Source organism: Lissotriton vulgaris, chromosome 4_2 (genome assembly GCF_964263255.1).
Source record: "Lissotriton vulgaris chromosome 4_2, aLisVul1.2, whole genome shotgun sequence".
Classification (NCBI taxonomy): Eukaryota; Metazoa; Chordata; class Amphibia; order Caudata; family Salamandridae; genus Lissotriton; species Lissotriton vulgaris.
The window spans coordinates 14,118,025-14,131,112 of NC_141692.1; the positions used below are offsets into that span (position 1 = coordinate 14,118,025).

General features: G+C 47.7%; 1 protein-coding gene across 1 annotated transcript in view; it reads left to right on the top strand.

The window, feature by feature from the left end:
• Positions 1–11,360, top strand: part of LOC147718133 (phospholipase A2 inhibitor NAI-like) — a 123,498-nt gene extending 112,138 nt beyond the window's left edge. Inside the window, exon 5 of the mRNA XM_086919206.1 lies at positions 11,236–11,360. Within this exon, the coding sequence (XP_086775332.1) occupies positions 11,236–11,360 (125 nt within the window). The remainder of the gene's footprint in view (positions 1–11,235) is intronic.
• Positions 11,361–13,088: the final 1,728 nt, after the last annotated feature.

Sequence of the window (13,088 nt, forward strand, 5' to 3'; positions counted from 1 at the left end):
ACTGGGGGAGAGAGCAGGAACGGCTAGGTGTAGAAGAAGGGACCATGTTGTTCTCCGAGTCCTCGAAGCCACACAGAGTGAGGCAATCAATGACTGTAGAGCTATTCAGTCCCACCTATTCAATATCAATCCAGAGAAATAATTTTTATATTATTTTTTGTTGTCTGCCTGTTAGGGAAAGAGATGATAAGATAAAAAAGAAGATGGAACACTATAAGATTCTTTCTGACCCTGCAATGCTAACTTTTCTGCTATGAATAAATGTCCATCAGACAGTACATCCCAAGAAAAATACACCACACAAAATCAATACTTTTACAAATACTGGGACGCTATAGTACATAGAATGTGGCAGGTGATCAGGATGGGGATAATACAGCTTTCCTAACATCAATGGTCCACTCTTATGAGCACAGCGATCTACATACTCACCATGGCAGATTCTGTATTTCACCACTGGACTCAACAGACAGCTAGCAGCATTACCAAGAAAATAACCAATACCTTATCTTATCTTATCTTAGGTGCAATTTATAAAGCGCACTGACACCGAAGCTTCATTGCGCTGATAGACAGAGCATGTGAGGGGGGAGGACAGGTGGCGAAGTTCTAGCTGAGGGTGGGGAAAAGATGAGTTTTTACCAGTTTTCTGAATTTCAGGAGGGAAGGGGAGGATTTGATTGAAAGAGGAAGAAGCACAGGAGCTAGGTAGGAGAAACGGCGACCGCCGAGTTTCTTAGTTTTGCTTTTAGGGGTGACTAGCAGGTCACGGTGGGCTGATCGGAGGTTGCGTGTTGGGCAGTGAGGGCGGATGAGAGATTTAAGGAACGTGGGGCCAGAGCAATGAAGGGCTTTGAAGGTGAGGCATTCCACCTTAAAGGCGGCCCTTTGGTCAATTGGAAGCCATTGGAGGCTGATGAGCAAAGGCTTGGCTGATTGCCATTTGGGGGTTCCATGGATCAAGTGGGCCGCTTGATTCTGGACAACTTCGAGACGTTGTAACAGAAATTGTGGAAGACCATGATAGATGGAGTTAGAAAAATCCAGACGGGAAAGTACAAGTGAGATGACAGTTTGGGTAAGTGCCGCGGGGGGAAGAAGGTGACGGACTTTGCGAATCCTCCGAAGTTGGTACATGCAAGATGAAACTACCGTTCCAACTTGAGCTTTGAGGGAGAGTTCGGCGTCAATGATTACGCCCAGACTCTTTACTGTTTTAGCTGGAGTAGGGGGGGCGCCAAACTCCGGAGGCCAGAACTGCGGGACCCAGTGGGTGTGACTGAGTCCAGGGAGGAGAAGCTCGGTTTTGCCGGGGTTCAGCTTCAATTGGTTCTGGTTCATCCAGAGTTGGATGTGGATCATGGCTCCGTGGAAAGTTTTAATGGCATGTGGTGAGTTGAGTGAGAAAATGATTTGTAGGTCGTCGGCGTAATTATAAGTAATAATGTCCCATTTCAGAAGAGACTGAATCAGTGGCCGAAGATATAAATTGAATAGGAGCGGGGAGAGGGAGGAGCCCTGGGGAACTCCGCAGGACGTGGGAGTTTTTTTGGCAGTGTAGGGACCCAGGCGGGCCGCCTGTGCTCTTCCTGTAAGGAAGGACTTGACCCACTCAAGAGCAATGCCCTGGATGCCTGCCTGATCGACACGGTGGAGAAGGATGTTATGATCCACCGTGTCAAACGCGGCCGACAGATCCAGTAGGACGAGGGCTCGGGGGATCCCCGCGTCCGCGTTACTCCTGAGTGTGTCAAGGACTGCCAGGATGACGGCCTCTGTGGAGTGGGCGGGTCTGAAGCCGTCCTGATTCGGCTCAAGATAGCAGGAGGATTCTATAAAGTTTGACAGGCACCGGGTGACATGGGCCTCCATAAGTTTGGAAAAGTATGGGAGGAGGGAAATGGGGCGATAATTCGACGGCTCCGCAGTGTCAGCGCCGTTTTTTTTTAGAAGGGGTACTAGGATGGCCTCCTAAAGGAGATAGGAGAGATCTGTTAAGTAAGTGAAGAATACAATCTGGCAAGTTAAGACATATGCTCCGCAGGACAGACGGAGGACAGCAGTCGTTCGGGGAGCCAGATTTCACGCGGATGGCTAGTTCCGCTAGGGAAGTGGGATCTAGAGCAGAAAAGGTGGTAAAAGTCGAGGAGTTGTTAGAGGAATTATCCGTTGGGGGTGACTGGGGAAGGGGAGGGATGGATTTTTGATTTTTGTGATCTTCTCTAGAAAGAAGGAGTTCAGGGTGTCACAGGCCTCCTGGGTGGGGGTCTGGGCTGGGAGGGTTCTGTTATCTGTAGTTAGCTCATTCAAGACTCTGAACACCTCCTTGGATTTGTCGGCTGCCGAAGAGATCCTGTTGGAAAAGTGGTTCAGGTACATATGGAAGTGGTCGGAGTCTATTGCTTTCATAGACAATAAATGTCAACAAATATCACATGTCAAAGTTATACAGTTAAGAGTCCATAAGTGCAGTGCATATTTTATTTAGGCACGTCATAGAGTACTAGGAATCAATCTCTAAATAGTGAGGTATGAAAAAATCAAAACTCAAAACATGTCAATTGCTTCATTAAATCAAGGAGAGATTGAAAGTTACAAATTGAGAACAACAAACGTTCAAGACTCTGAACACCTCCTTGGATTTGTCGGCTGCCGAAGAGATCCTGTTGGAAAAGTGTTCAATTTTGGCTGAGCTGATAGCAGTTTTAAAGTCTTTATGTGTGGCCAGGTAGAACTGTCTGGCTGAGTCAGAGTAGTCACGTCTCCAGGTACGTTCTAACTGGCCTGTTTTTAGTTTTGGAGCCTTGAGGTCGTCAGAGAACCACCTTTGGGAGTTCCGATGCCTGGTACGGGGGAATTTGACTAGGGGGCAAACAGGTTACTGGCTGACTCTAGCCAGGATCCGATGTCTTGTTCTAATCCATCGATGTCATTTGAGTCGTGAATGGCTGGGCAGGAGTCGGACAGGGCGGTGAGGAAACCCTGGGAGTCGTATGTGCTCCATTTCCGAGAAAGGCCACCGGCCATCAGGGGGGCAGGAATCTGACCAGCAACTGTGATGGTGGTCTCCACCAGATGGTGGTCAGACCAGACACAAGGAAGTATGTCTGGTGGGGACAGAGTCAGGTTGCAGGTCCAGATCTGGTCCAGAATATGTCCCTTAATGTGAGTGGTTTGGGAGATATGTTGAGTGAGATTCAGATTTTTAAGAGTCTCAAGGAACTCGGTGGCATAGGGGCCGGCGTTAATGTCGTCAAACCAATAGTTTAGGTCGCCGAAGATAGCAAAGCAGGAGTGCAGCGTTAACAGGGTGGACAGTTGTTCACTCATAATGGAGGAAAAGGATGGCATTGAATGTGGAGGCCGGTATAGGAGGAGGAAAGTGAGGGGGTCGGAGTCAGTTTGCATTGCTAATAAGTAAGTTATGCACCTCAGGGAGGGGAAGAAAGTAGGAGAAGATAGAGTTCAGGCGTTTAGATATAATGGCTGCTACCTCACCCCCAGGCCGGTCGCCGGGGCGGTCGGCGTGGAGAATATAATAATCAGGGGGTAGGGCGGCCAGGATGTCCGGGAGGGATTCTGATGTAAGCCACGTTTCCGTGAGCAGAACATTGTCAGGATTAGAATTGGATAACAAGATGAAAATGTCCTCGGAGTGTTTAACTAGAGAGCGGGTATTCAAATATGATACCCTGATGGACATGGTGTTCTGGATCAACATAGCTGGAGGTTAGCGTCCGCAAGGATGGAGTTGGTCGGGGCGCATAAGGCCAACAGAGAATATGCGACGCATAGCCATAGGAGATGGCGTAGTGGCAGTATTCTGTAGATCTCTGAGTGATTGAGGTGAATACCTGATAGGATGGTCAGCGTGGCATGCCCTAAGGCCCGTCCTGGCGCGGACGGGCGCAGACGGGCTTGCCTTAGGCGCGCCTTCGGCACGCAAACGGCGCTCCCACTGCGCTCGTCCGCTGCGCTTCCGATGGATGCACATAATTTATGCTAGGAGGATGGGGATTGGATGGGCGTGGCCAGAAAAGGGGCGTGACCTCTCTCGTGGCCGGTAATGGCGTCAGGGGGAGTGACGTGGTAGGCTGCGCGTCAGCTCTAAAATCCGCTGTGCGTGCCTGCCAAGTTCGAGCAAGTGCTCTCAAAGTGATCTCACTAGCTGGTGAGTTTAAGAAAATACAAGTAATTAGTGACACTCAAATTTTAAAATATCATGAAGGCGCGAGTAAATGCTCCCGGCTTCCGCCTCAGGAGATGGTCTATCTGGTGAGTCGCTTGTGTTCAGCGTTTTTGTACTCGGCGACAATGGGCGAGGCCAGAAAAGGGGTGTGGCCTCTCTCGTGGCCGGTAATGGTGTCAGGGGGGTGTTGTGGGAGGCTGCGCGTCAGCTCTAAGATCCGCTGTGCGTGCCTGCCAAGTTCGAGCAAGTGCTCTCAAAGTGATCTCACTAGCTCGTGAGTTTAAGAAAACACAAGTTATTAGTGACACTCAAATGTTAAAATATTGTGAATGCGCGAGTAAATGCTCCCGGCTTCCGCCTCAGGAGATGGTCTATCTGGCGAGTCTCTTGTGTTCAGCGTTTTTGCACTCAGCGACGATGGGCGTGGCCAGAAAAGGGGCGTGGCCTCTCTTGTGGCTGGTAATGGCGTAAGGGGGAGTGTTGTGGGAGGCTGCGCGTCAGCGCGAAGATCCTCTGTGCGTGCCTGCCAAGTTCAAGCAAGTGCTCTCAAAGTGATCTCACTAGCTCGTGAGTTTAAGAAAACACAAGTTATTAGTGACACTCAAATTTTAAAATATCGTGAATGTGCGAAGAAATGCCCCCCGGCTTCCGCCTTAGGAGATGGTCTATCTGGCGAGTAGCTTGTGTTCAGCGTTTTTGTACTCGGCGACGATGGGCGTGTCCAGAAAAGGGGCGTGGCCGGTAATGGCGTCAGGGGGAGTGTTGTGGGAGGCTGCGCGTCAGTGCTAAGATCCGCTGTGCATGCCTGCCAAGTTCGAGCAAGTGCTCTCAAAGTGATCTCACTAGCTTAGTTCATAACAATGAGTTACTTACCTGCAATGAGACAAACCTAGATAAAAGATTATTGTTTTAAACGACTAGCCTGTGTGGTGTCATTTCATTTTATTGTGTGTGCCTCCCTGTCTCCGTGAGAGTGTGTGCTGCACTTCTGCTTTACACCTAGACTTTGGGTGCCTTCGCGCTCGCGCCAAGCTACCACAGTGGATCCGGTGATTCCAGTTCTAACAAGCAGTAAGGACACTAACAATGGGATGGGTTGAATGGGTTGAATGCCATCCAGGGGCAGGGGGTTCAGTCATTAGTGTGAGTATCCATTGTCCTATTGTCTCTGGAAGGTGTGGGGGAAAACCTGTAGACTGGAGCTGTTAGTGTGGAGGGCTTTTTGAAGAAATGCCTAAGCAAATAGTAGGGGTATTGGCTTGGAGAAGTGTTGCTCAATGGTTAGAGAGGCAGACCCTGATGCAGAGGTCTAGCCCGGGACCAGGGTTCAATTCCCCGCCTCGGTGGGTCTTGGGCTCAAAATTCCACGGACCTGATAATTCTCGCCTCGTTGCCTATTCTAATCATAGAGTCCCACTCTGCAACTCTGGGCAATAGCTTGCTTAATCTCCACAACGGCCCCCACAATGCTAAGAATGCCTGGCCCCCACCTTGGGGGTGCCCAGGAGTGGACGCCTCACAGGGAAAGCCAGGACGGGTTCCACAGCAGTATTAGTATAAGCGCCTTGAGACCCTTGCGGGTGAGTAGTGCGCTATACAAGTATCAATTTACATTTAACTTCAACAAGGTCCAGAGAAATTGTGGTTGCACCATGGTTCTGATATTGGAGCTGCTCCACTGTGATGATTCGAATTGTGTTCCTCAAAGGAGCCCCTTGCATTGAATTGTATGGCCCACTTGTGGTAGACACTGCTGAAGCCAAAGGTCTAGTCCAGCAACTTGGACCTGGCAGGACAGCTAAGGTCATCTGTGATGGGCAGTGAGAACATTAGTCCTGCCAGCTCCAGTCAGCTCCAATCAGCATGATGTGATGTAGTTGTGAGGCACAGGCAGCATTGACAGATGGCCAGCAGGCCCGGATTGGGGTAAGGGGCAGTAGTACCCTGTAGTGTTTTAAGGCTTCAGGGCCACTGTGGCTAAGGAGGTTGTTGGACATTTGATAGGGCTCAAAGCATGCACAGATGTCCGCAAGGCATGTTCCCACTGGGGGAGAGAGCAGGAACAGCTAGGTGTAGAAGAAGGGACCATGTTGTTCTCTGAGTCATCCGAAGCCACACAGAGTGAGGCAATTAATGACTGTAGAGCTATTCAGTACCACCTATTCAATATCAATCCAGAGAAATAATTGTTATATTATTTTTTGTTGTCTACCTGTTGGGGAAAGAGATGATAAGATAAAAAAGAAGATGGAACACTATAAGATTCTTTCTGACCCTGCAATTCTAACTTATCTGCTGTGAATAAATGTCCATCAGACAGTACATCCCAAGAAAAATACACCACACAAAATCAATACTTTTACAAATACTGGGACGCTACAGTATATAGAATGTGGCAGGTGATCAGGATGGGGAGAATACAGCTTTCCTAACATCAATGGTCCACTCTTATGAGCACAGCGAGCTACATACTCACCATGGCAGGTTCTGTATTTCACCACTGGTCTCAACAGACAGCTAGCAGCATTACCAAGAAAATAACCAACACCTTATCTTATCTTATCTTAGGTGCAATTTATAAAGCACACTGGCACGAAGCTTCATGGCGCTGATAGACAGAGCAAGTGAGGGGGGAGAACAGGTGGCGAAGTTCTAGCTGAGGGTGGGGAAAGGATGAGTTTTTAACAGTTTTCTGAATTTCAGGAGGGAAGGGGAGGATTTGATTGAAAGAGGAAGAAGGTTCCAAAGCACAGGAGCTAGGTAGGAGAAGCGGCGACCGCCGAATTTCTTAGTTTTGCTTTTAGGGGTGACTAGCAGGTCACGGTGGGCTGATCGGAAGTTGCGTGTTGGGCAGTGGGGGTGGATGAGAGATTTAAGGAATGTGGGGCCAGAGCAATGAAGGGCTTTGAAGGTGAGGCATGCCACCTTAAAGGCGGCCCTTTGGTCAATTGGAAGCCAGTGGAGGCTGATGAGCAAAGGCTTGGCTGATTGCCATCGGGGGATTCCATGGATCAAGCGGGCCGCTTGATTCTGGACAACTTGGAGACGTAACAGAAATTGTGGAAGACCATGATAGATGGAGTTAGAAAAATCCAGACGGGAAAGTACAAGTGAGATGACAGTTTGGGTAAGTGCCGCGGGGGGAAGAAGGTGACGGACTGTGCGAATCTTCCGAAGTTGGTACATGCAAGATGAAACTACTGCTCCAACTTGAGCTTTGAGGGAGAGTTCGGCGTCAATGATTACGCCCATACTCTTTACTGTTTTAGCTGGAGTAGGGGGGGAGCCAAACTCCGGAGGCCAGAACTCAGGGTCCCAGTGGGTGTGACTCAGTCCAGGGAAAAAGAGCTTGGTTTTGTCGGGGTTCAGCTTCAATTGGTTCTGGTTCATCCAGAGTTGGATGTGGATCATGGCTCCGTGGAAAGTTTTAATGGCATGTTGTGAGTTGAGTGAGAAAATGATTTGTAGGTCGTCGGCGTAAATAAAAGTAATAATGTCCCATTTCAGAAGAGACTGAGTCAGTAGCCGAAGATATAAATTGAATAGGAGCGGGGAGAGGGAGGAGCCCTGGGGAACTCCGCAGGACGTGGGAGTTTTTTTGGCTGTGTAGGGACCCAGGCTGTGCTCTTCCTGTAAGGAAGGACTTGACCCACTCAAGAGCAATGCCCTGGATGCCTGCCCGCTCGACACGGTGGAGAAGGATGTTATGATCCACTGTGTTGAATACGGCCTACAGATCAAGTAGGACGAGGGCTCGGGGGATCCCCGCGTCTGCGTTACTCCTGAGTGTGTCAAGGACTGCCAGGATGACGGCCTCTGTGGAGTGGGCGGGTCTGAAGCCGGCCTGATTCGGCTCAAGATAGCAGGAGGATTCCATAAAGTTTGACAGGCCCCGGGTGACATGGGCCTCCATAAGTTTGGAAAAGTATGGGAGGAGGGAAATGGGACGATAATTCGACGGCTCCGCAGTGTCAGCGCCGTTTTTTTTTAGAAGGGGTACTAGGATGGCCTCCTTAAAGGAGATAGGACAGATGCCGCTGCTGAGAGATCTGTTAAGTAAGTGAAGAATACAATCTGGCAAGTTAAGACATATGCTCCGCAGCACAGACGGGGGACAGCAGTCGTTCGGGGAGCCAGATTTCATGCGGATGGCTAGTTCCGCTAGGGAGGTGGGATCTAGAGCAGGAAAGGTGGTAAAAGTCGAGGAGTTGTTAGAGGAATTATCGGGTGGGGGTGACTGGGGAAGGGGAGGGATGGATTTTTTGATTTTTGTGATCTTCTCTAGAAAGAGTTCAGGGTGTCACAGGCCTCCTGGGTGGGGTCTGGGCTAGGAGGGTTCTGTCATCTGTAGTTAGCTCGTTCAAGACTCTGAACACCTCTTTGGATTTGTCGGCTGCCGAAGAGATCCCGTTGGAAAAGTGTTCCATTTTGGCTGAGCTGATAGCTGCTTTAAAGTCTTTACGTGCGGCCAGGTAGGACTGTCTGGCTGAGTCAGAGTAGTCACGTCTCCAGGTATGTTCTAACTGGCGTGTTTTTAGTTTCTGGGCCTTGAGGTCATCAGAGAACCACCTATGGGAGTTCTGATGCCTGGTACAGGGGAATTTGACTAGGGGGGCAAACAGGTCACTGGCTGACTCTAGACAGGATCCGATGTCTTGTTCTAATCCATCGATGTCATTTGAGTCATGAATGGCTGGGCAGGAGTCGGCCAGGGCGGTGAGGAAACCCTGGGAGTCGTATGTGCTCCATTTCCGAGAAAGGCCACCGGCCATCAGGGGGGCAGTAATCTGACCGGCAACTGTGATGGTGGTGTCCACCAGATGGTGGTCAGACCAGACACAAGGAAGTATGTCTGGGGGGACAGAGTCAGGTTGCAGGTCCAGATCTGGTCCAGAATATGTCCCTTAATGTGAGTGGGTTGGGAGATATGTTGAGTGAGATTCAGATTTTTAAGAGTCTCCAAGAACTTGGTGGCATAGGGGCCGGCGTTAATGTCGTCGAATCAATAGTTTAGGTCACCGAAGATAGCGAAGCAGGAGTGCAGCGTTAACAGGGTGGACAGTTGTTCACTCATAATGGAGGAAAAGGATGGCATCGAATGTGGAGGCCGGTATAGGAGGAGGAAAGTGAGGGGGCCGGTGTCAGTTTGCACGCTAATAAGTAAGTTATGCACCTCAGGAGGGGAAGAGAGTAGGAGGAGATAGAGTTCAGGCGTTTCGATATAATGGCTGCTACCCCACCCCCAGGCCGGTCGCCGGGGCGGTCGAAGTGGAGAATATAATAATCAGGGGGAAGGGCGGCCAGGATGTCTGGGAGGGATTCTGATGTAAGCCACGTTTCCGTGAGCAGAAGCATGTCAGGATTAGAATTGGATAACAAGATGAAAATGTCCTCGGAGTGTTTCACTAGCGAGCGGGTATTCAAATATGATACCCTGATGGACGTGGTGTTCCTGATCAACATAGCTGGAGGTAAGCGTCCGCAAGGCCAACAGAGGATATGCAACGCATAGCCGTAAGAGATGGCGTGGTGGCAGTATTCTGTAGATCTCTGAGCGATTGAGGTGAATACCTGATAGGATGGTCAGCGTGGCATGCCCTAAGGCCCATCCTGGTGCAGACGGGCGCAGACGGGCTTGCCTTAGGCGCTCCCGCTGCACTTGTCCGCTGCGCTTCCGATGGATGCACATAATTTATGCTAGGAGGAGGGGGATTGGATGGGCGTGGCCAGAAAAGGGGCGTGACTTCTCTCGTGGCCGGTAATGGCGTCAGGGGGAGTGCTGTGGGAGGCTGCGCGTCAGCGCTAAGATCCGCTGTGCATGCCTGCCAAGTTTGAGCAAGTGCTCTCAAAGTGATCTCACTAGCTGGTGAGTTTAAGAAAATACAAGTTATTAGTGACACTCAAATTTTTAAATATCGTGAATGCGCGAGTAAATGCTCCCGGCTTCCGCCTCAGGAGATGGTCTATCTGGCGAGTCGCTTGTGTTCAGCATTTTTGTACTCGGAGACGATGGGCGTGGCCAGGAAAGGGGCGTGGCCTCTCTCGTGGCTGGTAATGGAGTCAGGGGGAGTGTTGTGGGAGGCTGCGCGTCAGCGCTAAGATCCACTGTGCGTGCTCTCAAAGTGATCTCACTAGCTGGTGAGTTTAAGAAAATACATGTTATTAGTGACACTCAAATTTTAAAATATCGTGAATGCACGAGTAAATGCTCCCGGCTTCCGCCTCAGGAGATGGTCATACCTACATAGTCATTGTGTGTGTGTCTCAGCTTCTTTAGAAGACACGTTCTCCCAGGTGATTCCATAAATGTAGGGCAGGCTGTGCAACTTCTCTAGGGTGCAAATCCAGGAGTGTGTTGTTCTTGCTGTACCCCCCCGCTGAAAGAAAGATGGTTCATATTTATTCTCACTTTGCAACACTGGTAGCCTAGAGGATAACAGTATGATGACCCACAAGGATGGATCTTTGAACTCACACTAATGAGTTAATCACCAAGGTGAGGTAGCATAAAAAGATGTACAAATAAAAATAAAATAGTTTTATTTTCTGTCAGGAATGAGGTACAAATCATTACAAAAATTGCAGAAAAACAAGTGAGCATTCTTGGCTTTTGAAAATCAGTTGAATTAAAATGTAACATGTCCAAGATTTAGTGTAAAAGAAAAAAGTAAACAAAGATTTCAAAAACAGTAATAAAAATTCAATGATTTGTCGATAATCTCCATAAAATAATATGGGAGATTGATATTTATTGTTGACAATGTACAGTTACAAATTATTGCTCACCATTCAGGCCGACCGTGTACTTGTCCCATGCAGTGTTCCTAATTCCCTCCATAAGGACAATTATAAACCTTTTGTGACAGTCACAATTCAGCCTGGAATCCAAGAGCCTGTTACAACTACCAGTGTGTGTATACGAGTGACCAATCTGAGATCTTAGGAACTTTGGCCAGGATGGGAATGATTTCTTTCCTAGATGGAGAACACATTTATGTATCAGCATTGCTAATGACTGAATATTGTCTGTGTGTTTTCTTTCATAGGTGAAACTTTAAAATCTTATAGCATAAAAGGATGTGCTACTCCATATAACTGTGAAATATTCAAAAGAGTGGCGGCCCAAGTCTATGATGATGAAATACGGTGCGTACCTGCCAAGAAGATGTGAGCCGATTATTCACACCTCTGATGCAGTCCCACCCCAGCTTACTAATAGTCAGTAGAAACATTCCTAAAACTCTACCAGTACCTGCCATGAAGAGAACAATGTAGGAATGAAGCAGAAGAACTCATGTCAGCCTCCCTGGGAAACTAAATACAAGGAACAATGTGCACAGTACTGTTTATGCCTCCATGTTGTTTATGTATTACCAGCTTCATATTCAGCAATATATAGCGCCTGGGTACCTAAGAGGGAATACTCTCCTTGGTGCATTGAGCGACTGAAGCCCTGGCACTGCAACCACCCAAAGGTACTGGCTTGTGATCAGATAAGATGTTCCTTCTGATAGGATACTAATGCTGGCTTAATGTGTAACCATGGAGGAAACTGAATTCATCTGTTCTCTCTCCATTTGAAATGACATCACCTGAATTATGATTGTTTTGTCTATGCATATCCTGCCAATAAATATAAATGCAGATTATATATCAACTCCCTGTGTTGACGTGTGATACACAAAGAGTGTAACACACTGTTGCATGCTCAAACAGTGGTTGATTTTAGAATTTCTGACTCCTTCAGTTTAATAAATTATTTTCCAACAGTAAGCGCAGCTCGATTATAAACAAATCTGTACCAGAACCAGATAGAAAAGGTTTATACTCCCTTATGCGAAGCAGATGGAAGTTTTGTATCAAGATATTGATAATCATTCAATGGGGTTTGTCCTTGAGTTCATCCTTCTTCGTCTCCACATTGAAAGCCATCAATGACCACTCTCAGGAGACTCCCAACTACCTAACCAACTTCATTAGGTGAGACATGCCATTCCTGCTGTATTTCTCTTTCTTAACCTTGGAGGTGACAACCTCTTTGAAGATCAGATCATAGAAAAGATCTACCGCAGAGTTAAGAGTTTACATTCTCGATTTTAATGCACTCTGTAATCTTGAAATTGATCTGCTTTTTGCTGTATCAAAACCCATAGCATTAAGCGTATTCACCTGCTTCGCACTTTACATTGAATAAATGAATAAACTTTAGTTGACACTGCTGCATCTACTGTGGATCTGTGTTTTTATGGATAGCTATTGGTTGAGTTTTCAATAAGAGAGGTGATGTAAAAGGAATTATGGTAAATAGACACCTATATAGAAGAGTTTGAGTTAAGGACAGGATAAAACATTAATGCTATTAATGCTATGCCCACAATGGAATGAAGACCTAGAGTCTTACATGAGACCACTGATGGAACCCTGATCGACATTGAACCATAACAGATGCCATGACTGCCATCACTGTGGCGTCCAATGGAGTATGGGTTGCAACAAAGTGAAGTTCAAGACTGTCTGTCAAGTAAATGTTGGACTTGAAGTTTGCCATGAACCTGACTCCATGAAAGTCTAAGCAATCCTAGAGCCTGCAACAAGTGAGTCCCAGTTTTGAAATCTGGTCTACCGATAGCTGATTTAGCCTTAACATGTTGATGCTGGTTCCCTAATTAACGATTCAGAAAAGGGGGTGGGGGGCCCCATCACCACCCCCTTTTCTGAATCGGTTCTCTAATTAAGTCTTTTAAATATATCTTAAATATCCTCATCATGGTTTAGGATAAAATAAGAATTTACTAGCTCCTAGGGTGACCCAGATGCCTCATAACAATGTTCTCATATATATTGGGTGATGAGTCTCCCTTAGGTTTCATAATCTTCAAATAACAGGTAGGTAGGAAAA